General features: G+C 45.2%; 2 protein-coding genes across 14 annotated transcripts in view; one reads left to right on the top strand and one right to left on the bottom strand.

Annotated features, from left to right (window-relative positions):
* Window positions 1-274: 274 nt before the first annotated feature.
* Window positions 275-10,109, top strand: FAM210B (family with sequence similarity 210 member B). Its single transcript, XM_055266746.2, has 3 exons — window positions 275-563; window positions 6,528-6,703; window positions 7,505-10,109. The coding sequence occupies exons 1-3, from the start codon at window positions 378-380 to the stop codon at window positions 7,719-7,721; spliced, it is 579 nt and encodes a 192-aa protein (XP_055122721.1). The 5' UTR covers window positions 275-377; the 3' UTR covers window positions 7,722-10,109.
* Window positions 10,110-10,823: 714 nt separating this feature from the next.
* Window positions 10,824-24,301, bottom strand: part of AURKA (aurora kinase A) — a 23,566-nt gene continuing 10,088 nt past the window's right edge. For 12 of the 13 annotated variants that reach the window (XM_055266735.2, XM_063634009.1, XM_055266736.2 and 9 more), the window contains 4 exons: window positions 22,876-23,014; window positions 14,809-14,957; window positions 11,919-12,093; window positions 10,824-11,774 (listed from right to left, as the gene is read on the bottom strand). In XM_055266735.2, coding sequence (XP_055122710.1) covers window positions 11,592-11,774; window positions 11,919-12,093; window positions 14,809-14,957; window positions 22,876-23,014 — 646 coding nt within the window. In that variant the 3' untranslated portion in view covers window positions 10,824-11,591. Of the gene's footprint in view, window positions 11,775-11,903; window positions 12,094-14,808; window positions 14,958-22,875; window positions 23,015-24,301 lie in introns of those variants that run through there. The other variant, XM_063634015.1, reaches the window with a different exon arrangement.

Below are 24,301 nucleotides of genomic sequence, written 5' to 3'. Positions count from 1 at the left end.
AAGCCACGACCCTACGCCCACCTTTGTGCCCGCGGAATAAGGAAACCCGCCAACTACACACCGCAGTTAGAAAGCCCAAGACTCTGCAAAGACCGGCACCCACCCCCAAAGGGGCGGGGCTTGTGGGCGGAGAGGAGGCGGGGCGCGCTCCTTCAGCCCCGCCCACCAGCCCTGGACTCCGGCTCCCGAGGAGCGGAGCTAGTGGGTGAGCCAAGGGGATGTGCACACGCCTCCTCAGCCCCGCCCACCGCGCGCGCCGCGGCGCCCCTGGCGGGCGGGGCCGGGGAGGGCCCTCGCGGGGTCAGCTCCGCCCACCCTCCCCGGCCTCCGCCCGCTTCCTGGGTCAGCGGCGCGGGTGCTGCGCCTAGCTGCGCGCCATGGCCGGGTTGCTGGCGTTGCTGGGCCCGGCAGGCAGGGTGGGCGCCCGGGTCCGGCCTCGCGCCACCTGGCTCCTGGGCGCCACCGCCCCCTGCGCCCCGCCGCCCCTGGCCCTGGCCCTGCTGCCGCCCAGGCCAGACCCCCGGCTGCTCCGCACGGCGCGCAGGGACTGCCGCGGCCACCAGGTAAGCACCCCACCCCGACCCTGATCCCGGGCGGTGTCCAGGTCCCCAGACGGCCGCAGGGCCGCGCCGGGGTCCGGCCACCTCCGCCAAGGACGCCTTTGCGCTTGTGGCTGCCCGGGACCGAGCTTTTCCAGGGTCCCTGAAACCCCAAATCCTTACAAGCCAAGGAAGCGATCCTCCTAGTTGACAGCCAGAGAAACTGAGGCTCGGGAAGGTGTAGCGCTCTGCCCAAGGTCGCGCAGTCTTCGGCCGAGCCCCGGGTCTGCAGAGCCTCAGCCAGGCTGGGGCGCAGCCGACTGAGTTGCAGATGGGCCTGGACTTGGTCTGAACTTCCACACGCTGCCTGCGGGGTTGTTGTCCAGGCCTTCTGGCTGGGTCTCGCTGTGTTTTGAACGCCTCCCGACGCTCGCTGCTCCTCCCTTTTCTTCTAACTGGAAGAGCAGGCGTCCTCAGGGAAGCCGCGGGCAAGGAACCCACAGTGCTGCTGATGTTTCATTTCCGTCACCTTCCGTGGGTGCTAAGTGAAAACTGGTTTTCCTTCAGAGCAGTCATACCAGCTTTCCTTTCAAGAAATCTGTCACTTTCTTCCAAGTGGGGCTTTTTAAATAAAAATAGTAGTAAATAATGAAGTCTGGCGGTCCAGGAATGGCAAGCCCAGACGCGCGGAGCCGGCGTCCAGCCCGGAGCGCATCCGGCCTCGCAGTCTGGAGCCTCTTTGTTTGCTTGGGTGCAGACAGGGCCCCTCCATTCACCGCCCGGTGACCTCAGACTGAGCTCTGAAGGCTTTTGAGCTTGTTTTCTGACCTTTTAGAGGGCCAAAAATAGCACCTTCCCAGCAAGAGTTTGGGAGACAACTCCATGAGCTGGTGCAGGCCTCAGCGCAGTGCCGCCGGCCCAGCGAGCATCTCCTGACCGTTCCCTAGCTTTTCAGTAATGAGCGGATGGGGATTGGACCCAGGCTTTCACCATGCCTCCTGCCCAGTTAAGCTTCCTTCCTTGCCTTCTCCAGTCCGACAGGTGGCACACAGGTCTTGGGGATCCTCTCCAGAGTGGCACCTTCTGCACACACCGTGCCGCCTCCTGATGATTCTTCAGGGCCCAGCCCAGCTGTTCCTTCCTCCAGGAAGCCCTCTCTAACCACCTGTGAGGCCTCGGATGCCTCCACTGGGCCTGCTTCCACCCCATGGCTGTGGGTCTTCTCTGCACTCATCTGGAATGGCCTCTTGTCCTGCCTGTCTGTCGACCACATTGACCTTGTCCCCAGCTCAGGCCCTGGCACTGGAGCAGTGTGTGTGTATACAGTGGCAAATTGTCCCCAGCTCAGGCCTTGGCACTGGAGCGGTGTGTGTGTATACAGTGGCAAAGAGTTGACCTCAGACTCCCTGGATTCCTCTCTCTACTCACTTGTTGTGTGACCTTGATCAAATTCCCTTCTCTCTATCTCAGTTCCCTCATCTGTAAAATGGGACGTTAATAATTCAGACTTCATAGAATATGAATGTAAAATGAGATATGTTCATACCTGGCATCTGGTGTGTCCTAAATTAAGGTTAGAAATGGTTATAACTGCAGTAAATATATACAGTCACAAGGCCCCAGGGCCCCGTGAGCTGTCCTTGTTTCTTCTGCACCGTGGTAAAATCAGCAGAATCCCAAGTGGGATCAGAACCTCAAAGGAGATTAGGACAAAAGATAACTCATCTGCCTGAGAAAATGCGTCCGCAGCAGGGCCTGGGAGCAGTGCAGGGAGGGTCTAGGCTTGGCCAGAGCCCAGAACCTCCCCTGTTAGCTATTCTGGCCGCCCTCGTTGGGAGATAGGAGTGTGCTGCCCAGCTGGGATCTCCACATTTGCCAGGTGTTTAATTAAGAGCCAAAGAGGCCCACCCACCTCTGCCTTGGCAAGGGCGTCTCTGTAAGAGGGGTAGGGAAAGCCACAGAAGAGACCTGCCTTTTTGTCTTAACGTGATTCCATGTCCTGTAAACCGCCTAGCAGCCCTGCCTGCCTGTGCCACTTACTCCTTCCAGGGACGTAGGGGGAGCTCAGGCAGATGACTTGCTCTCCCAGAGCCCCAGTGTCCTTTTGTCTCCATCGGTTCTGGTTCCAGTGCCACCTTTTCAGGGAGACCTTCCCTGATGGCCTTATTTAACATTCCTCCTACTCTGTCTTCCGCCCCGTTGGTGTTTCTCTATGGCACTTGTCACAAGTAGCAGCCCTGGAATTTTAGTCTTCTGTTTATTGTCCCTGCCTTCCCATAAGACCATAAGCTCATTGAGGGTGGGGTTTTGTCAGTTTTTTCCATTGCTCTGTCCCCTATACTTAGAACAGTGCCTGGCACAGAGGAGACACTCATGAATACAGGAGGAGTAACATAGCATGGTTGTTCAGAGCAAAGGCCTTGGACCCAGACTCAGCAAGTTTGGATCCCAGCTCTGACAGTAATCCTGTGTGATCCTCGGTAAGTTACTCAACCTCTCTGGGCTTCTCAGATCCTCTTCCGTTAAGTGGGGTTGACAGTAGTAAAGGTTGTTGTGAGGCTTATATGCATTAATATTTCCTTTTTTTAAAATTAGAGACGAGGCCGGGCGCAGTGGCTCACGCCTGTAATCCCAGCACTTTGGGAGGCCAAGGCGGGTGGGTCACCTGACGTCAGGAGCTCAAGACCAGCCTGGCTAACATAGTGAAACCCCATCTCTACTAAAAATACAAATATTAGCCGGGCATGGTGGCACGTGGCTGTAGTCCCAGCTTCTCGGGAGGCTGAGGCAGGAGAATCGCTTGAACCCGGGAGGCGGAGGTTGCAGTGAGCCAAGGTCGTATCACTCCACTCCAGCCTGGGCAACAGAGCAAAAATCTGTCTGAAAAATATAAAATAATAAAGTAAAAGATATGTTGGCCAGCCTGGTCTTGAATTCCTGGCCTCAAGCAATCCTCCTACACCTCGGCTTCCCAAAGTGTTAGGATTACAAGCATGAGCCACCGTGCCCAGCCAATATTTTCAAAGTACTCAGAACAGTGCCTAGTACAAAATATACATAATATAGTGTTTATTATTAGTATGATTTATCAACGGAAAGAAAACATGTCACTCCAAACACTGATCGACTTGGCAAGGTCCTTGGCTCATTCTTTAAACCTTCCTACCCCTTCTCTGTTACAGGTTTTTGGATTTAAAAAATGTTGGGGAGAGGCAGAAGGGGCATCTCACACACACACTCACACACACTCACACACATTCACACACATGTGCATGCACGTTGAGTACAGACAGATGTGTCACGTCCTCCTGTGCATTCAGGACAGTGCCTAACACATCCCGGGTACTTAAGGCAATGTTCCATGAAGAAATGAATGTCTAAAACTTTTCCATTGCCTGCAAGTCACGCCTTCATAAATTCTTTTATTTCAGCTTCTTTGGTCTCCCCAAAGGTTAGGAAGAAGAATGGCGTGGCTCACAGTGCTTACAAATGGGTGTTTTTATCAAAACAAAAGAAAGAAAATTGTCCGGTAACTGGGTGTTCTCTAGAATATCAGAAGCCAACTGTGGTGCCAGCTAACCCGAGATTGTCCCTGTGTCTGGATGTCTTGTCCCCACCACAGTCTTGCAGTAGATTCTGCTCGTTCTATAGCTGGAATCCTCGCGGCCTTTTTATTTTTAATTTTTGACCAAAAGGAATTTCGCCAAAATAAAGACCATAAAGAAAAGGGCCCTCGCAGAGACAGCTGCACTCAGTCCAGTGAATGGACAGAATGGGGCCAGGTGTCAAGGGCATGGGTGTTTGGCCCTGTGAGGGGCTGTAGATGGCCTCCTATCAGTCCCCACCGCCTGGCTGCTGCCCCCTCTGCCGCCTCCCTCAGCAGCTGGAGGTGGGTGGGGCTTGTTTATCAGGGAGAACCGATGCTCTCCACAGCCATCCTGGCTGGGGGTGGCAGGACTAGTCAGAAGGCTTCAAGCAAATGGGAGGTCACATGTGCTGGCCAAAGAAAGGGGGGCTGATGACATCTTCCCTCCTCCCCTCCAGAGCCTGGACGTTCTGGAAAAGTGTCTTCCTTTAAGAATGGTCATTCTGGCAGGACAGGAAAGGGGAGCCTGCTGAGTACCACAGAGGCTGAGGCCTGGTGGTCACCTACCCAGTCACCAGTCCATGCTGCCAGTTGGCCGTCCCTCCCTCCTGAGCCTCAGTCATCCATCTGTCAAAACAGGAGCGACAAAGGTTCCTGGGTCATGAGGCAGTGAGGGATTTATGAAATGACGCCTTTGAAGTGTAAGCTCAGCTCCTGGCTTAGCAGAAGGGACCTGTCATCGGGACACTGAGGGTTTTCCTCAAATGTTCTAAAAAATCTTATGCCTCTAAAAATAACAGGGTAAAAGTGGGCCAGCTGCAGAGCCCATAACAAGAGCTGACTTCCAGCCAGGTGCTCATCACCTGCCGGGACAAGCCCCAGGACTGTCCTTAGAGAGGTCTTTTGATTAAAGTGCTCTGTTATTGAGAAGTGGTTTTTTTCCCTCCCCTAATGCGGATGTGGTTGGTATTTTTGTTTCTTCCACAAATTCCAGGCTTGGTAGGTGCTCAGTAACTGTTAGCAGATGTCCCATGCAATCCATGATTTCTGTACAAGTCCTGGTAGGGTACTGTGCAAGAATCGCGCCCGCTTTGTGTTTCAGGTGTCAGGTGTAAATCTTGATTCTAGGAGTAAATCTGCCATCGCTTTTGCTGCATTAATTTTGTGTGCACCATCCTTTTTTGATGGCATATAACATGGTTGTCACATGCTCAGGCTGTGGCCTTGGAGGGCCTGGGCTCTAATCTTGGTGACGTCAGGCCGATGACCTCACCTCACCAACCCTGTGTTGCTCCTTTGCAAAATGGGAAAAGCAGTAGTATCTACCTCTGAAGGTTGGCATGAGGGTGGAAGGGGAAAGGGTTGGAGGACCGCCTGTCTCAGAGAAAATGCTTGATAAAGGATCATTGTCCCCAAGCTTGTGAGCCCTGGTGTTTTAGTTACTATTGCTGCTGTAACAGATGAGCACATACCTGGTGGTTTAAAACAATCCACATTTACTATCTTATACTTCTGGCAGTCAGAAGTCCAAAATGGGTCTTAATGCACTAAAGTCAAGGTCTCAGCAGAGATGGGGTCCTTCTAGAGGCTCGAATCCATGTCCTGCCTTTTCCAGCTTGAAGCTGCTTGCATTCCTTGGCTCATGGCACTTGCCTCGATTAGCCAGTAGCACCGCATCTTCAGCTCTCTCACTCTGCTTCTGTCCTCACAACCCCCTCCCCGACACTGAGTTTCCTGCCTCCCTCTTTTCACTTATAAGAACCCTTGTGATGACGTTGGTAATAATGTAGCCCAGGTAATCCGCGATCATTTCCCTATCTCAAGACCCTTAATCACATCTGCAAAGTCCTTCTGCCATGTAAGGTGACATATTTACAGATCCTGGGATTGGGACATCTTTGGAGCCATCATTCTGCCGGCCATACCTAGTTCCAGGCTTGCATTGCACTTAGTGACTAAGTTGGCTCAAACTCGGCTGACTGAGTAAGAAAGGGGTAACTGATCCACGCCTATAATCCCAGCACTTTGGGAGGCCAAGGCAGGTGGATCACCAGGTCAGGAGATCGAGACCAACCTGGCTAACACAGTGAAACCCCATCTCTACTAAAAATACAAAAAATTAGCTGGGTGTGGTGGCACGCACCTGTAATCCCAGCAACTTGGGAGGCTAAGGCAAAAGAATTCTTTGAACCAGGGAGGCGGAGGTTGCAGTGAGCCACAATCGCGCCACTGCACTCCAGCCTGGACGACAGAGCGAGACTCTGTCTCAAAAAAAAAAAGGAAAGGGGTAACTGATCTCTCATTCAGCAGGAAAGAGTGTAACATTGCATGCGTGTATAAAAGCCAGTAATGACTGCCCATGCCTGCCCAAAAGCACCTCCTCTTCTCTAATTCGTACACAGGACCCCAGCCAGGCCACGGAGACAACAGGCAGCAGCGTCAGCTGCACAGAAGAGAAAAAGCAAAGCAAGACACAGCAACTGAAAAAGATTTTTCAAGAGTATGGCACTGTTGGCGTGTCATTGCACATTGGAATCTCATTAATCTCCTTGGGCATATTTTACATGGTTGTGTCAAGGTAAGATTTTTGACAGTAATTAATATTTGTTTTTTACTGTCATGTAAGATTCTGTGTGAATAAGAACGTGTTTGCTAAGGCTTTTTTTTTAAGACAGGGTCTCACTCTGCTGCCCAGGCTGGAGTGCAGTGGCACGATCACAGCTCACTGCAGTCTTGACCTCCCTGGGCTCAAGTGATCCTCCCACCTCAGCCTCCCAAGTAGCTGACACTACAGGCATGCACCACTGCATCCAGCTGATTTTGTTTTTTTGGGGGGGACGGACTCTCGCTCTGTTGCCAGACTGGAGTGCAGTGGCGTGATCTCGGCTCACTGCAAGCCTCGCCTCCCAGGTTCAAGTGATTCTCCTGCCTCAGCCTCCCAAGTAGCTGGGACTACAGTCGCATGCCACCAAGCCTGGCTAATTTTTGTCTTTTTAGTAGAGCCAGGGTTTCACCATGTTGGCCAGGATGGTCTCAATCCCTTGACGTAGTGATCTGCCCCCTCAGCCTCCCAAAGTGCTGAGATTACAGGTCTGAGTCACCGCGTCGGCCGATTTTATGTTTTTTTGTTGTTGTTGAGACGAGAGTCTTGCTATGTTGCCCAGGCTGATCTTGAACTCCTGAGCTCAAGCGATCCTCCCACTCGGCCTCCCAAAGTGCTAGGATTACAGGCGTGAGCCACTGCACCTGGCCACTAAGACTTTTATTCATTCGGCTACTTCATTACATTTTTTAAAATACTGTAAATCTTATAGCCAAATCAATTTCTTCATTTAATCCCTTGCTGTAATAATTGTTTTCTTTGCTTCTTCCCCCCTAGTGGTGTGGACATGTCTGCAATCCTGCTGAAACTCGGATTTAAAGAGTCCCTGGTACAGTCAAAAATGGCAGCAGGCACAAGTACCTTCGTGGTGGCCTATGCAATCCACAAGCTGTTTGCGCCAGTGAGAATCAGCATTACGCTAGTCTCTGTGCCCTTGATTGTCAGATATTTTCGAAAAGTGGGATTTTTTAAACCTCCAGCTGCAAAACCTTAATGAACTCTTCAGTCGTACACACTGAAAACCTATTTCTTCTAAATTACACAATTTGGATTGGTTTTAGGGTTTTAGGGTTGTAGGGTTTCTTTTGGAGAGGTAGGAGGCTAATTGCTATGTTCTCATGGATAAACTTTGCCAGCAAAAATCAGGCTTTTGAACAATTTTAATTTTTTGCCTCATAAATTTTGTGAATGCTATTCATTATAGGGCTTGTATATATAATCTAAAATGTCAGCAAGACATCGCAGATGGGTTAACGTCTCAAAACAAAATAGCCTACAAATGTTCCTTGTGGGAGATTTTGGCGAGGGTCTGTCTGTAAAAGCTCCAGGGGGTTAATCTTGGCTCAGTTTCCTAAAAAGCAATGATTAATTTAACTGGCTTTTAAATATCCCCTTCCGCTGATATTTGTTGTCAGCTGCCTACAGTTCAATATGCAGTGTTCACAAAACAGCTGCCAGTGCTACAATTAATGAAGCAAAACTTAATATGTAATCACAATCTAAATTAGCATCAATACTTTGACATTCATTACATTTGTTTTGGGGGAAGAAAAGTATTTCTGATATGTTTCATTGATCCCCAAACACCTTCCAATCTGGACATGATGGGGCTGATTCCAGATGGTTTTTCTGAAATTTCATTAAGGTAGGTCAGTGTCATTTGTCTCTGTTTAGGTAAAATATAAAAACCCTGCCCAGTAGCAGTGGCATCGCTTGGTTCCTGATGCCCATGTTCCAGAGGAATTTGGATACCACAAACAGCTAAGACGATTTTAGCTTTTCTAAGACAATCTTCTATCTCAAACTTCAGACATTCCAGAATTGTCATGATGTTTACACTGTCTCATTGAGTTAAAAATCCTGTTCAAGAAAAAAAATATTTTGTATCACTTCTCAAAAAGGAATATTCGTAGCACTTGTCACAAATAGAAGGCAACTATGAGATAATACAAGCCAGGGAGAGGCTTGTATTACGCGGCAGGTGTAATTAGTCTACTGAGCCAGCTTTACCCAATGAAGGGCATGTGTGTTAGAGAGATTAGCTAAGAGTAGAAATTCAAGCATAGAGGCGAGGTGCGGTGGCTCACGCCTGTAATCCCAGCATTTGGGAGGTTGAGGCAGGCGGCTCACTTGAGGCCAGGAGTTCGAGACCAGCCTGGCCGACATGATGAAATCCCATCTCTACTATAAATACAAAAATTAGCCGGGTGTGGTGGCACACACCTGTAGTCCCAGCTACTGGAGAGGCTGAGGCAGCATTGCTTGAACCCAGGAGGTGGAGGTTGCAGTGAGCCAAGATCACACCACTGCACTCCAGCCTGGGCGACAGAGGGAGACACTGTCTCCAAAAGAAAGAAATCCCAGCGTAGATCCAAACTGAGACACTGAGACTTCGTCCTTATAGTAGTCAGGAGCAGGCGATTGAAGTAATTCTGTCCTGCGGGGTTCGGCTTCATGCACGTTCCCCCTGGGCCATTCGCTGATGCAGGGCACTTGCTCCACACTCTGGGAACCCAGATTCACCAGTCTGCCCTGTCACGTAGGTGAAGGAGTTGCATTTATCTTTCTGGCTCCCAATTCCTTTAAAATTACATTTGTTGCAGAACCTCCACAAGGCTAAATAAAATAAAATTACATTTGTGACCATCAGAGAACTGAAGAAACAATTAACTGGCCGTCCTGGTTTTGCAGAGATCGGGTTGTTGACAGTTCCTGGTTGGCCCACAGCTACCCATGTCAGTTATCTCCACTAACATTTCCAAGAATCTTTGTAGGACAATTTCTCCACCTGCAAGGTCTTTCAAGTAGAACTCTTCTTTCTTTTAAGGCAATTAGCCCATTGCCAAAAGGTTTAACTGTCTTAAAGCTGTCTTTCTGAGATCTAATTCCAAGGACTTCTCCACAGCTAAGTGTGAGATCCCTCACACCAGTATTAGGTGATTCTATGGACAGAACAGAGCATTTTCATCTTGTGTTTAAAGCAATTTCTTGGCTTCGGCTCCTCACCACTTTCTATGCCAGTCTCCCATTTACGTCCCTAGTAATGCCTATGCAAAAAACAAAAAAAGAAAAAGCTGATGGTGAAACCTGCGGGTTTAAGGGCTTAAATCTCAAACTTTGTTAGGAGTAACAGGAGTGTGCTGAGAGGGCAAGCAATAAGACAAATCATACCAAAAAGCCACAGTGCTCTCTCCTAAGCCCCAACCCCACTCCACTCCTGTAGCCAGTGGTCCAAACGGAAAATAACCGAAGAAGACAAGGAGGTCAAAGGATCAGGGAACTAAGCATTATGTGAATTCACCAGCAAGATGTACAGAATGCTTGTGTTTACACTGTTTTTATGGAACTAGCAGAATAAAACTGATCTATTTTAAAAATGAAAGCCATTGTCTCGAATTTATCTGACAAAGTGAGCAGCTTAAATTCTGTGAAACATCTTTATAGTTTATGAACTTTTTTATATTCCTTCTGGTAAGCCATGGTTGCTGCTGATGAAGTGGCACTGTGACCAGTGTATTAATGTGCTACTACAATGAGCTTTTTTTTTTTTGCTTGTGTGGGATTGTCTGGGGAAACGTCCCAAGTCTCACTGGCGTCACTGGGAAAGTTAGTCACGTGATAGTAACTATAGCTTGGGAGGGTGGCACGTGAACTATTTGGGAATGTCAAAGTCAGTTCAGCTCAAGACTGAGAACCAGAAGCTCCTTTGTCCCAAGAGGGCTGGAAACTGCAGTTTTACTGAGTCGTGTTTTTAAGTTTCTCTATATTGGCCACTTTGTTATGACATATCCTGACACACCTGCTGTCCAGTTTCTTGCACTGAGCATTGGCCATGCAAGCAGATTTCTCTGTTAGCCCTGAGTTCAACACTTCTACTTTTCCTTCATCACGGTCACTTTCACCGTATCTTTAGTCGATGGACAGATGACAAAGATATAACAAATATATAAACACTATATATAATGAAGTATTAGGAGTACACCCAACAGGAGAGACCAGAAGACTAGATGAAGGCGAGACCTGCTCCTTTCAGCCCCTGCTCATTTCCAGGCCAACAATGAACAGATGGTGGAAAGAATTACGCAGTACTCCACACTGACATAGATACTTATTTATTTGCATATTTAAAGTTTACACACATGCTATGACTCCAATGTTTTAAAAAAATAAGCTCTTAACAGCTCTGAGACACATGGCCTCTTCTGTATCCCAAGCAAATCCCTAAATGGAGGTAGAGCACGTGTTCCTATTTTACACACTCTCATATGGGAGATAAGTGGTTAAGGAGGACTAGAAACCCCATCAGGCCTACCGGGGTGCCGGACAGACACACAGCATTCCTAAGGGAATGCCACCAGAGAAAAAATACAAGTCTGTACAAATATGTTTATTTTCATACTTAAAAAGAATCACATACTCATTCCAACAGCTTTACCAGGCTTGGCCAACCCAATAAGTTACACACTCACTCAGGTACTGGGAAGGTTATTGCACAGCTCCTTAACTGATCGGGTCAGGGCAAAGTGGTCACTTTCCCCAGAGCCAGACTCTGGATTTGCCTCCTGTGAAGACACCAGGCCTGGCACAGGCTGACGGGGTGGCTGCAGTCGAACTTTGCCTCCAGATTATGAACCAGTATAAGTAGCACAATTCTCGTGGCTACTTTCACTTCAGAGTGTCATGTTTATTGATGTGGAGCTTTCTGAATAGGGAGGTTAAGGCACACCTGCTCAGTAAAACAAATGTTTCTTTTGTAGCGTTCTAGATTGAGGGCAGCAGTCAATGGTAAAATAAACTTCAGTAGCATGTTCCTGACAGGTTATACGGCAGCCCTGGCTCAAGGATTTCTCCCCCTGCACGATTCCTAAGACTGTTTGCTAGTTGATTCTTTGTTTTGGCAATTTGATGGTTTTGATGAATTTGCTGTGATCCAGGGGTGTTCAAGTACTCCTCTGAGCATTGGCCTCTGGCTGGGATTATGCTTCAACAGTCTTGAAATGAGGTCCCTGGCTCCCTCTGTTACAAAGTCAGGGAATGTGAATTCAACCTGGAGTACAAAAAATGAGAAAATATCACAAAACACAGGTTAGAGAGATCAAATAGTATAGATATTCGGATCTTGGCCTGCAGTTCAGGCTGATAAGGAAAGAATTCCAGCAGATGTGCTGGGTCCTTTTCAGTTGCGTCTTACCCGTGATATTCTTTTGTAGGTCTCTTGGTATGTGTTTGCCTCAAAAGGAGGCTTCCCAACTAAAAATTCATAGCAAAGAACTCCAAGGCTCCAGAGATCCACCTTCTCATCATGCATCCGACCTTCAATCATTTCGGGGGGCAGGTAGTCCAGGGTGCCACAGAGAGTGGTCCTCCTGAAAACGGAGGGAGGCTCAGGTTGATGTGCTTCTGGTTTTATGATCACAACAGCTGCTAACAATCATTAAAGAGTCCACTAACACTGAAGACTTCCCCTGGGCCAGATCCTGTGCCCCAGGAAGTAGCTACTATTATAAATTCCCATAGGAAACCGATGCAGGGAGGTGTGTAAGGTCACACAGCTAGCCGCCAAGCTTAACCCCAAATCTGTCCAACTCCAGAACTTCCCAGAATGATCTAGAATGTAAGAAATTGAATGTATCACTACCCTATAAAAGCTGCCATGCAAAGTTCTCTGTAAATACGATTTGGATTCTACATCTGCATGTGGATATTACAGATATGCTAAGAATCTTAAGAGCCTGGTCACAATGACAACACACTAGAAACTGCCCCATTGTAACAGCACTGGGGTGGAGATGTAGATACACGCTGCCTTGTGATAGATACTTGGTACGAGTGATGCTGAAATTTTGAGGGTGGCCTATGAAGTACTCTCGCCAAAAATATTTAACCTGGCTGGGCGTGGTGGCTCATGCCTGTAATCCCAGCACTTTGGGAGGCCGAGGCAAGCGGATCATGAGGTCAGGAGATCGAGACCATCCTGGCTAACATGGTGAAACCCCATATCTACTAAAAATACAAAAAATTAGCTGGGTGTGGTGGCATGCGCCTGTAGTCCCAGCTACTCAGGAGGCTGGGGCAGGAGAATGGCGTGAACCCAGGAGGCAGAGCTTGTAGTGAGCCAAGATCGCACCACTGCACTCCAGCCTGGGCGAAAGAGCAAGACTCTGTCTCAAAAAAAAAAAAAATGTTTTTTTAACCTGAATCTCTTCAGGCCCTGAGACCTACATTCCAGTTTTCAGCAAATACAGGGAATAAAGGTCTAAGTTAAGTGGCAACACAATCAGAAAAGTCCTCTTTAAAGTGGGAGACTGGTCTGGCTTTAGACCACAGAGATATTCCAACCACAGAGACAATCCAGCCACAGAGACAATCCAATACAAAGCATGGGCCTTGGTTGAGTTCTGATTTTACAAACCAGCTATAAGATGTCATGGACAATAGGAGAAATCTGAACGTGGACTAAATATTAGATACTGACAATGCTGTTAATTTTCTTAGGAGTGATCATGGTTCTAGTTATATAGGAGAATATCCTTATTTAGGAAATGCATTCTATTATAGTGCTTAAGGTTGAAGCATCATGATGTTTGCAACGTATTTTCAAGTGTTCACTAAAAAAGTAGATGCAGCCCATCTGACTAAATGGGAAAAACTGCTGAACGTAGGCACTGGATAGACAGGTATGCCATCAACTACCAATTCCGCATTTTTATCGGTTTAGGTTGTTGTAACGAAGGTTGGAAAAAAGCTGGGGACAGCAGACACCAAGCCAGAACAGTCCGTGTGGGTTCATGTTGCTTTGTTATCAGCTGTTCTTCACCATGGATGCTGACGTGGTCACAGCCCTGGTGCTGTGTTCAGCCAGGCCTGGCACCCACTGAGCACACAAACAGTCACTCACCACTGAATTGTGACGTAGGATTAAGAAGCTACCACTCTGGTCATCTAACCCCTCCATCACCACCAACGGACTGAATCGGGGGTTCTCAAACTGAGGCAATAACCAGGAAATGATGATGATTAACATCTGGGATTCGGAGTGAAGTGACTATCGGTTATGTAAGTAATCTTTTCAAAAAGCAAGAAGCCATCTTTTCTATCACAATTCAGCCGGTTAAGATACAGTTTAACTCTGCGATTCCATGAAGCCTATAATTCTTTATTCTGGTTTGTCTCACCAGATAACAGCTCCCACTAATGACAACCAGTTTAAAAAAAAAAAAAAAAAAAAAAGACTGCAATAGCAGATTCAATGCATTGCTGGGAACAATTAGAAGTGCTCTGTAACAAAAGCAAAGGGTTTCTCCCTCATAATCTATTTTAGGCTATGCTTTTTTTTTAACTAGCTTGATTTTTAAGTCATCTGGCTATAATTTGAGTCCTCCTCCAAAGTTGACAAACCTTCGTCAGTAGATATATGTTTTAAAATGCCCCACTTCATGTGAAGTTTCAAAGCTTATTAAACTCAAATTTAAAACAGTAAAGATATTGTAGTTCATTTGGAAAGCTAAGATTTGAATTGTTTTGAGATTGACATCTCTGCTTCAGCTGTGAGAGGGGGGACAAGAAAGGACTATCCCTACTACTGACAGAGGCAGAAGAGAATCTCTCACCACTGCCCTCAAAGCTCCACCAAACTAATTTAGTGTGTAAAGTTCCCTGATATGGCCTGCACTCGGAGCACTAGATCTTTGTCGGTGCTGTCCTCTGAACCATCTGCCCGTCTCCTCATCCAGGAAGCAGCAGAGGTGAAGAGTTCCTCCCCCCCAACACGTGGGCACTTCACCTCTGTCATATACTTGTCCTATCTATTGACTCATTCATCCCTTCATTAGCCTCTAAGGACATTAAGCATCTTTAACCCTAGGCCTAGAACACTGTAAATAGCCCCAAATCACCACAGAATAACATTTTCTTGCAAACCCTAGTTTATTATGAAGCCTAAATTACTCCAAAGTACTTCTGGGTTAGCCACCTACCCCTCTTATAGCACAAAATCTACACTGAAATATTTTACATTTAGCTCATGATTAGCTCCCAGGGCTTTGGTAAACCAAACAACTTCCACCTCTAAAATTACATACCTGGAAGACGGAGCATGTACTGACCACCCAAAATCTGCAATTTTAAGCTCTCCAGCTGATCCAAGAAGTAAGTTCTCTGGCTTAATGTCTCTATGAATAACTCTCTTCGAATGACAGTAAGACAGGGCATTTGCCAATTCTGTTATATACTGTTAAAACAATATTGAAAGCCTATGTTTTAGATTTTATATAACACAAGTTAATATTAGACATCTCTTCCGAAAGGAACACAACATAGATTTAACATGGTTTGCAGGTTTTGGCCAGGCACAGTGGCTCAAACCTGTAATCCCAGCACTTTGGGGGACTGAGGTGGGAGGATCACTTGAGCCCAGGGGTTCAAGACCAGCCTGGGAAACATAGCAAGACTCCATCTCTACAAAAATGTAAAAATTAGCTGAGCGTGATGGTGCATGCCTGTAGTCCCAGCTACTTGGGAGGCTGAGGCAGGAGGATTGCTTGAGACCAGGAGGTCAAAGCTGCAGTGAGCCATGATCACACTTCAGCCTGGGTGACAGAGTGAGACCCTGTCTCAAAAAGGAAAAGACAAAACAAAAAATACGTTTTGCAGGTTTTAAAGCAAGCATTGTAGAAATTATATAGGAGTCTACGCATACACACACACACACACACACACACACACACACACACTCAACTGAACCAATTTACAGTGGTTAGCATGAAGTGAAATTACCCAATGCTTAGTCATCTCTGCTAATATAGCTGGTGTGATGTTGAAAAGACATTCAGCTAGTTAGAGCTAGCTCTTAGGTTGGTGCTATTTCAATGCAAAACACAGTTACTTTTGCACCAACCTCAAGTTACAACACCATACGGCAACAAATGGCCCCACAGCCAGGAAGTAAGACAGTGCCAAAGAACTGGTAGAAATTAAGGATTCAGATGTGTAAATACTGCCTTTTTCTTTTTTAGAAAAAAAAATGAACTTTTCAAGTATAGTCAATTCCCTTTTTTAAAACCAAGATCATTCTATGACAGAAGAATTTGTTTAATGCTAAAAATTTACTTCAAGAATATCAGGAGAAAAAATTATCCTGAACAATAAACAGAAACTAAAAAGCAGTTGCACTGACATATTAAATAGCATGTTAAATTTTGGGTTACACTAAGTCAGCATAGAAGTACATAAGAAATCAGTCCTTTTGTTAATTTTATTTCCCTAAGTTACTATCTTTTTTTTTTTTTTAATAGAGGTGGGGGTCTTGCTATGTTGACCAGGCTGGTCTCAAACTCCTGGCCTCAAGTGATCCTCCCATCTCAGCCTCACAAAGTGCCAGGATTACGGAGATGAGCTGCTGCACCCGACCAAATTACTATCTTGTAAGAAAAGTTTTCCTGGCCAGGTGCAGTGGTTCACGCCTGTAATCCCAGCACTTTGGGAGGCCAAGACGGGAGGATCACCTGAAGTCAGGAGTTCAAGATCAGCCTGACCAACATAGTGAAACCCTGTCTCTACTAAAAATACAAAAATTAGCCAAGCGTGGTGGTGCATGCCTATAATCCCAGCTACTCAGGAGGCTGAGGCAGGAGAATTGGTTGAACCCGGGAGGTAGAGGTTGCAGTGAGCCGAGATCATGCCATTGCACTCCAGCCTGGGCAACAAGAGTGAAATTCCATCTCAAAAAAAAAAAAAAAAAGCAAGAAAAAAGAAAAGTTTTACAGTCCCTATCGCTAAGATTTAGCAAACAAGTCCAGTATGTACGTATTTACTTATTTAAGAGACAGGGTCTCACTCTGTCACCCAGCCTGGATTGCTATGGCATGATCATACCTCACTGCAGCCTTGAACTCCTGGGCTTAAGCAATCCTCCCACCTCAGCCTCCTGCCAAGTAGCTGGGACTACACGCATGTGCCACCATGCCCAGCTAATTTTTAATCTTTCTTTTTTTGTTTTTGTTTTTTTTTTTTTTTGTAGAGACAGTCTCCCCATGTTGCCTATGCTGGTCGCTAATTCCTGACCTCAAGTGATCCTCCCACCTTGGCCTCTCCAAGTGCTGAGATTACAAGTGTGAGCTACCATGCCTGGCCCAGAATTTATTTTAACATACAGACAACTGTTTGAATATTGAAAAAATATATTTAGCTCTGCCTAAAGTTTGAGAAGAGTTTGCTTTCTAAAGCGATTTCTAGACAGGATTGAACATTATTTTACATCAAAAAGGTTTACTAAACAGATGAGTAAAAACCAAATGTCACTGTCAGAAAAAACACTTTTCATTCTTTCAGCCCAAAACCAGAGATCAAAATTCAGACCACAATAAACTGAAGGCAAATACAAAGAAAGCTGATCTTCTGACTACACCAACTTTGAGCTGCTGGTGCTTTAACTGCACACATTAAAGTTCGAGAGGGCAATGGATTTCACTCCTCAAATCATTTCCAGACAAGAAGCTATTAGTTTCATGATAGCCCTCTGGCACTGCCACTTCCTCCACACCTCACATGTTGTTAGATTGCAGATATGGATAGGTCACTGACATATCACTACAATTAGTTTTATTTGAATTCATCTGAAAAGGAAAACAGGTACATGTGTATTCATTCTAACTGCTAAGGAATCTAGACAGAAATGATCTTTCATTTTCTTTCAAACAGCTATCTGCTTACACCAAAACTCTATCTAGATTGAAGCCTTGGGTGTGAGGAGAGAAAACAGAGTAGTATAATGTGTAACTTTGTAGTGTTGGTATAAGGTGAATCTTTTAAAGTAGGATATCAATATCAGAAACTGAAGAAAAAGATTAACTGACCCAAAACAACAAACTACAACCCACCATAAGCAAGATTACCAGGAAAAGCACCAAGGGTAAAATGTGAATACCTGAGGCAGAGTCACTACCATTAATGAGCATAGATTTCCTTATTGATTTGTAAGAGAAAGTTGGCCCAAAAGATGAACTCAAAGAAATATTAATTGCCAATTAAATAAGAAGCTGATTTGTTTAGCTAATATTTAAAAAAGCAAATTAGAGATCTATTTCTACTTAGGAGAAGCACAAACATTTAAGATTAAGTCTTTAAGTTTAAAACAGCATGTCATTGTTGCAGAGACAAGACCAAAGGGCCATTTGTCCATAGTAGCGTGATTTCATCACATACTGAAAGTAAAATTACTTGAATTTAAATGCCATTTACATCAATGCCAAAAAGAAAACTAATGTCCACACTACCCGGAGATCTCCATCAAGAAACAGAAAAAAATCAAAGTAACCACCATTCAACATGCTTTATCAAGCTGCCAATCCAATAAGAAACGGCCCAAACTAAGACTATTCAACTTCTTAAAACAAGTAATTTTAATCACATAAAAAAGGAGAAGCAAAAAAGCATAATCATGAAAGAAAAAACTGACACATTTGGACTTTTATTAAAAATACAGCCTGGGAGGCCGGCTACAGTGGCTCACGCCTGCAATCCCAACACTCTGGGAGGCCGAGGTGGGCAAATCACCTGAGGTCGGGAGTTCGAGACCAGACTGGCCAACATGATGAAACCCCGTCTCTACTAAAAATGCAAAAATAAGCTGGGCGTGGCGGCTCACGCCTGTAATCCCAGCTACTCGGGAGGCTGAGGCAGGAGAACTGCTTGAACCCAGGAGGTAGAGGTTGCAGTGGGCTGAGAACCAAGATCACGCCACTGCCCTCCAGCATGGGTGACAGAACAAGACTGTCTCAAAAAAAAAACAACCTGGGCAACATGGTGAGACCATGTCTATACAAAAAATACAAAAATTAGCTGGGCGTGGTGGCCCCGCCTGTAGTCTCACCTACTCAGGAGGATCACTTGAGCTCAAGAGGCAGAGGCTCCAGTGAGCAGAGATCGCACCACTGCACCCCAGCCTGGGTGACAGAGTGAGACCCTTTCTCAAAAAAATAAATAAAATAAAAACAGCCTTGTGAAAGACACAGAATAAGAGAACAAAAATACAAGGCATGGATTGGGAGAAAATATTTGCAAAACGTGTGACAGATGACCTGCATCCAAAATATACAAAGAACTCTTAAAACTCAAAACTCAAAAAAAAAAAAAAAGAGCAAAAGATTTCAATAGGTGCCTCAAAGATGATACATAGATGGCAAATAAATACATAAAAAGATGTTCAAGGCCGGGCGCAGTGGCTCACACCTGTAATCCCAGCACTTTGGGAGTCCGAGGCAGGCGGATCACAAGGTCAAGAGATCGAGACCATCCTGGCCAACATGGTGAAACCCCATCTCTACTAAAAGTACAAAAATTAGCTGGGCATGGTGGCACATGCCTGTAGTCCCAGCTACTCAGGAGTCTGAGGCAGGAGAATCGCTTGAACCCAAGAGGTGGAGGTTGCAGTGAGCCAAAATTGCACCACTACACTCTAGCCTGGTGACAGAGCGAGACTCCATCTCAAAAAAAAAAAAAAAAAAAAGAGATGTTCAACATCAAATGTCATTAGGAAACTATAAATCAAAACAATGAGATACCACCACATGCCAATTAGAATGACTAAAATGCAAAACAAGAAGCCAGGTATAGTGGCTCACTCCTATAATCCCAGTATTTTGGGAGGCATGAATTACTTGAGACCAGGATTTCGAAACCAATCTGGGCAACAAGGCAAAATCTTGTGTCTACAAAAAAATACAAAAATTAGCCAGGCACGGGAGCACATGCCTGTAGTCCTAGCTACTTGGGAGGCTGAGATGGGAGGATTGCTTGAGCCAGGGAGGCAGGGAGGTTGAGGTGGGTGAGCATGCCACTGCACTCCAGTCTGGGCGACAGTGAGACCTTGTCTCAAAACAAACAAAAATCCAAAACACTGACATCAAATGTTGGCAACTATGAGAAGCAAGAGGACCTCAATTCATTGGTTCTGATACCATATCACCATTGTATAATGGCATCAGGATTGTTAACCAGCTGCCCCACGGGAACCAACTTTATCAATTAGAGTGCTTATGTGCACTTCCTTTGGTCTTATAGACTCCACTCATTTCCAAAGCTGCTTGGATCAACACTTTGCCCTCATGCCCTTTGGTAAGGTGGTTTCCTACATTTGTAATGCAATGTAAAATAGAATGTAAAAATCACTTGGAAGACTGACAGTTCCTCACAAAGCAAAATATAGTCTTACCGTATGAGCTGGCAAAGCACTCCTAGATACATGCCCAACTAATTTGAAGACTTATGTTTCGCAAAAACCTGCATGCAAATGTTTACAGCCAAAACATGATAACTGCCAAAAACCAGAAGCAGCCAAGATATCCTTCAGTAGATGAATAAACTGAGGTACTTCCATATAATGAAACAATATGATTTTGTGATAAAAAGAAATGAACAAGCTCTCATGCCTCCAAAAATATACAGATGAATCTTCAATGCATATTGCTAAGTGGAAGAAGCCCATCTAAAAAAGCTACATACTGTTATGATTCCAATTACATGATATTCTGGAAAAGGCAATAGAGACAGTAAACAGATCAGTGGTTGCCAGAGATGGAAGGGTTGGAAGGGATGAGTAGCTGAGACACAGGATTTTTTTCTTCTTAAGAGCAGTGAAACTATTCTGTACATCGTAATGGTGGATATATGGCATTGTGTATTTGTCAAAATTCATAGAACTTTACAGCAAACACACAAAAATCAATCTCAGGATATGAAAATGTAAATGATTCCATCCTGGGCATGCAGATTGTGACAAAAAAAAATCTCATTGCATTACAAATGTAGGAAACCACCTTACTAAAGGGCATGAGGGTGAAGTGTTGATCCAAGCAGCTTTGGAAATGAGTGGAGTCTATAAGACAAAGGCCAAAGGAAGTGCACATAAGCACTCTAATTGATAAAGTTGGTTCCCATGGGGCAGCTGATTAACAATTCTGATACCATTATACATGTATATTGGAATTGAATAAGTAAAGGATGGTGGGCGGTGAAATCCAGGTTTCACACTTTTGGAGTGGGAGTTTACAGGTAAACAGGAGGAAGTTAGAATGAAACGTGGTAATGGATTCAAGTTGAAGACATCAGTATGAATTCATGGTATGCTTAATGAAGAGATAGATGGATACATCTATACACAGTTTACTATCCACATATATTCCCTTGCTCTGTCAGCTGAAAGCCTAGAAGTAGTGACACCATAGTAGCAATGAGTACACCAAGTGCCCAGATCTTGGTTTCTAATAACATTCTCCAAGAAAAGGAACCAGGGCTCCTCGAAGAAGTGGTTCAATTCTAGGACTGGAGCAGGAAATGTACAAGATGGGGCTTGAGCATCTTGTATCAGAAAGTAAGGAAGTACAAGGCCAGGCGTGGTGGCTCACATCTGTAATCTTGGCACTTTGGGAGGCTGCGGCAGGCAGATCACCTGAGGTCAGGGGTTAGAGACCAGCCTGGCCAACATGGCAAAACCCCATCTCTACTAAAAATACAAAAATGAGCCGGGTGTGGTGGTGCATGCCTGTTAATCCTAGCTACTCAGGAGGCTGAGGCAGGAGAATCGCTTGAACCCAGGAGGCGAAGGCTGCAGTGAGCCAAGATTGCGCCACTGCACTCCAGCCTGGGTGACAGAGTGAGATTCCATCTCAAAAAAAGAAAAAAAAAAAAAAAGTAAGGAAGTGCAAAAACAAAAACAAAAAAACCCACACACACACACAAGACAAAACTGCAATGATTTTCCCAGGAACCTGGTAAAAGAAAAAGAGCGGGCCAGGCACGGTGGCTCATGCCTGTAATCCCAGCACTTTGGGAGGCTGAGGTGGGTGGATCACAAGGTCAGGAGTTCAAGACTAGCCTGGCCAATATGGTGAAACCCCGTCTCTACTAAAAATACAAAAATTAGCCAGGCGTGGTGGCGGGTGCCTGTACTCCCAGCTACTTGGGAGGCTGAGGCAGGAGAATCGCTTCAACCCGGGAGGCGGAGGTTGCAGTGAGCCAAGATCACGCCACACTGCACTCCAGCCTGGGCAACAGAGTGAGACTCCGTCTCAAAAAGAAAAAAAAAAAAAAAAAAAAGAAAGAAAAAAAGCTCCCAGTGGCCAAAGTTGCAATGATCTGAACCACAAAATAAAGTATTGGATTATAGCTCAAGTGATAAAATAAATACCCAGAAGTCTGCATCTTTAAATAAATAAATGATTAAATAAATAAGGGAGAACAGCCTTATCTCTGGCACAGAATTCCAGATAACTTACGGCAATACTCCATCTACTCTCTACTCCTTAAGTGTGGGCTATTCATAGTAACTTCCTTTGAAGAAATACAGCACGGAAAGGGGAGAAAATAGTAACTTTACAGTGGAGAAACTAGACAAACACTCTGTCAGTCAGAAGATCAAGCTGATATCCACAGTTAAAAGTCATAAGAGTTTACATCCCTGGTATGTGATAAGAATGCACCTTATCTCTGATCTCCCTCTCAAAAACCCCTAAGCCCAATTTAATCATGAGAAAAACTAAGAAAACCTGAATAAAATGTGGACTTAATAGTTATATATCAATATTGGTTCATTGATTGTGACAAATGTGCCATATTAATGCAAGATGTTAGTAGGAGAATTAGTAGGAAATTCAGTGTGGGGTATATGGGAACTCTCTGTATTGCCTTCACAATTTCTGTAAATCTAAAACTATCCTAGCCAGGCACAATGGTGTGCACCTGTAGTCCCAGCTACTTGGGAGGCTGAGGTGGAGAATCACTTGAGTCCAGCCTGGGCAACATAACAAGACCCTGTTCCTTTGAAAAAAAAAAAAAAAAAAAGTAAAAACTATTCTAAAATAACACATCTATTAAAGAAAATGAGGGTGACTATCTATATACATCATGCACATTTCCATAGAAAATAGCTGTGCAAACTAGGCACAAAAGCAGACACAACATTCTACTTGGTTCTAGGCTTTATCTGTACATATGGTACAACTAAGCTATTTTGATTTTTCCACTTCAAATATTTGATATTAAGCTATCCTTACATCAAGACAAAACCCACTCTACTATAATGAAAGGTACACTGCTATGGAGGACAGGTATAAAGGAAACACAATTAGCCTGGACAATAAATGAACACTTACAGTAGCAGTTCTCTGCTCATCAAACTTTGAAAGTTTCTGAAGTTCTCGATAGACTGTTCCAAGTGGTGCATATTCCAGAATGAGGTAGACTCTGGTAGCATCATGGAAATAACCATACAGTCTGAGAATATTAGGATGCCTGCAACAAAGGATAAACATTATAACACCTGGTTTGGAGCTGACAGAAGACTATGTACTAAATGTCAAACAAACGCTTCATGTAAAACCAGTGGTGTTTCACATGAAACCACACTCCAAACCCCAGTTTAGAATCTGAAACTATAAATCCACTCCAAGAAAAATACATAGACCCACATATCATTTTAAAAGCATTTCAAAGTACTAATGGACCTCTGGCTTAGTTAAGACTATTTCCCTCCTTTAGGCACCTTTATTCTTAGGAGGAAATTCAGCTGAATGTTAATCATCTACATATTAAAAAAAGGACATGGCTGGGCACAGTAGCTCACACCTGTAATCCCAGCACTTTGGGAGGCCGAGGCAGGAGGATCACGAGGTCAGGAGTTCGAGACCAGCCTGGCCAACATGGTGAAACCTCGTCTCTATTAAAAATACAAAAATTAGCTAGGCTTGTTGGTGAATGCCTGTAATCCTAGCTACTCAGGAGGCTGAGGCAGGAGAATCGCTTTAACCTGGGAGGTGGAGGTTGCAGTGAGCCGAGATTGCGCCACTGCACTCCAGCCTGGGCAACAGAGTGAGACTCCATCTCAAAAAAATGGAAAAAAAAAAAAAAAAAAAAGACACGGCATTGCCACAGTAGTTTGACACCCAGACACTGTGACAGATAAAAGCAGCTATCAGTAATGGCAGTAGATGGGTGCTGAGCAGACTGGGCAGGTGCAGACTGTGGCCAGCGGGAAGCAGGCAATGGGAAGCACAGCCCATGTGAGATGCCTGCCCCTCCCAGCCCTGGCCAGGTGTTGCCAGGTAGAGACACCAGGCCTGATGTGGCCAGACTTGAAGTATTAGCATCTGATTCAAATTTGAAAAACACTGAAAGAAAAAAAGGAAAAACAAAAACCCACCAGCCGTAGTCAACCTGCAGGTGGCTGCTTACAACTCCTGCATACCTCAGAATAAGGGGTGCCATTACCCTTCACTGTCCACCAAAAAGACTTGCCCATATAAACTATTCCATTAACAAAACATTAAATCCTCAAGTGATTTTTCAGGATCAGAGCACTTAAGTGCTCTCTGAAAGATGACAAATTTAATCATTTTTTGTGGTACTATGAAAAGCAGGCTCTCTAAATTTATACTTTTTTTAAAAAAAAAGGAATACAATTTTATTTTAACATGCAGAGCATGGGAGAATCACAGGAGAATGATTATAACCCAGTGCGGTACAGAAGCTTATCTAATCTTTTTCATAGGGGAGGGGGAGGTGAGGAATGGGGCCATGCGT

The sequence above is a fragment of the Symphalangus syndactylus genome, chromosome 24, assembly GCF_028878055.3.
Source record: "Symphalangus syndactylus isolate Jambi chromosome 24, NHGRI_mSymSyn1-v2.1_pri, whole genome shotgun sequence".
In the NCBI taxonomy this organism is placed as follows: Eukaryota; Metazoa; Chordata; class Mammalia; order Primates; family Hylobatidae; genus Symphalangus; species Symphalangus syndactylus.
This window is presented reverse-complemented; position numbering and strand designations above follow the sequence as displayed.

What these genes read in the sequence shown, in the direction of transcription:
- FAM210B (XM_055266746.2), top strand. Translation starts at nt 378, where the DNA reads ATGGCCGGGTTGCTGGCGTTGCTGGGCCCGGCAGGCAGGGTGGGCGCC. An exon ending in GGGACTGCCGCGGCCACCAG is followed by an intron (nt 564 to 6,527) that starts GTAAGCACCCCA and finishes ATTCGTACACAG; the next exon opens with GACCCCAGCCAGGCCACGGA. An exon ending in TTTTACATGGTTGTGTCAAG is followed by an intron (nt 6,704 to 7,504) that starts GTAAGATTTTTG and finishes CTTCCCCCCTAG; the next exon opens with TGGTGTGGACATGTCTGCAA.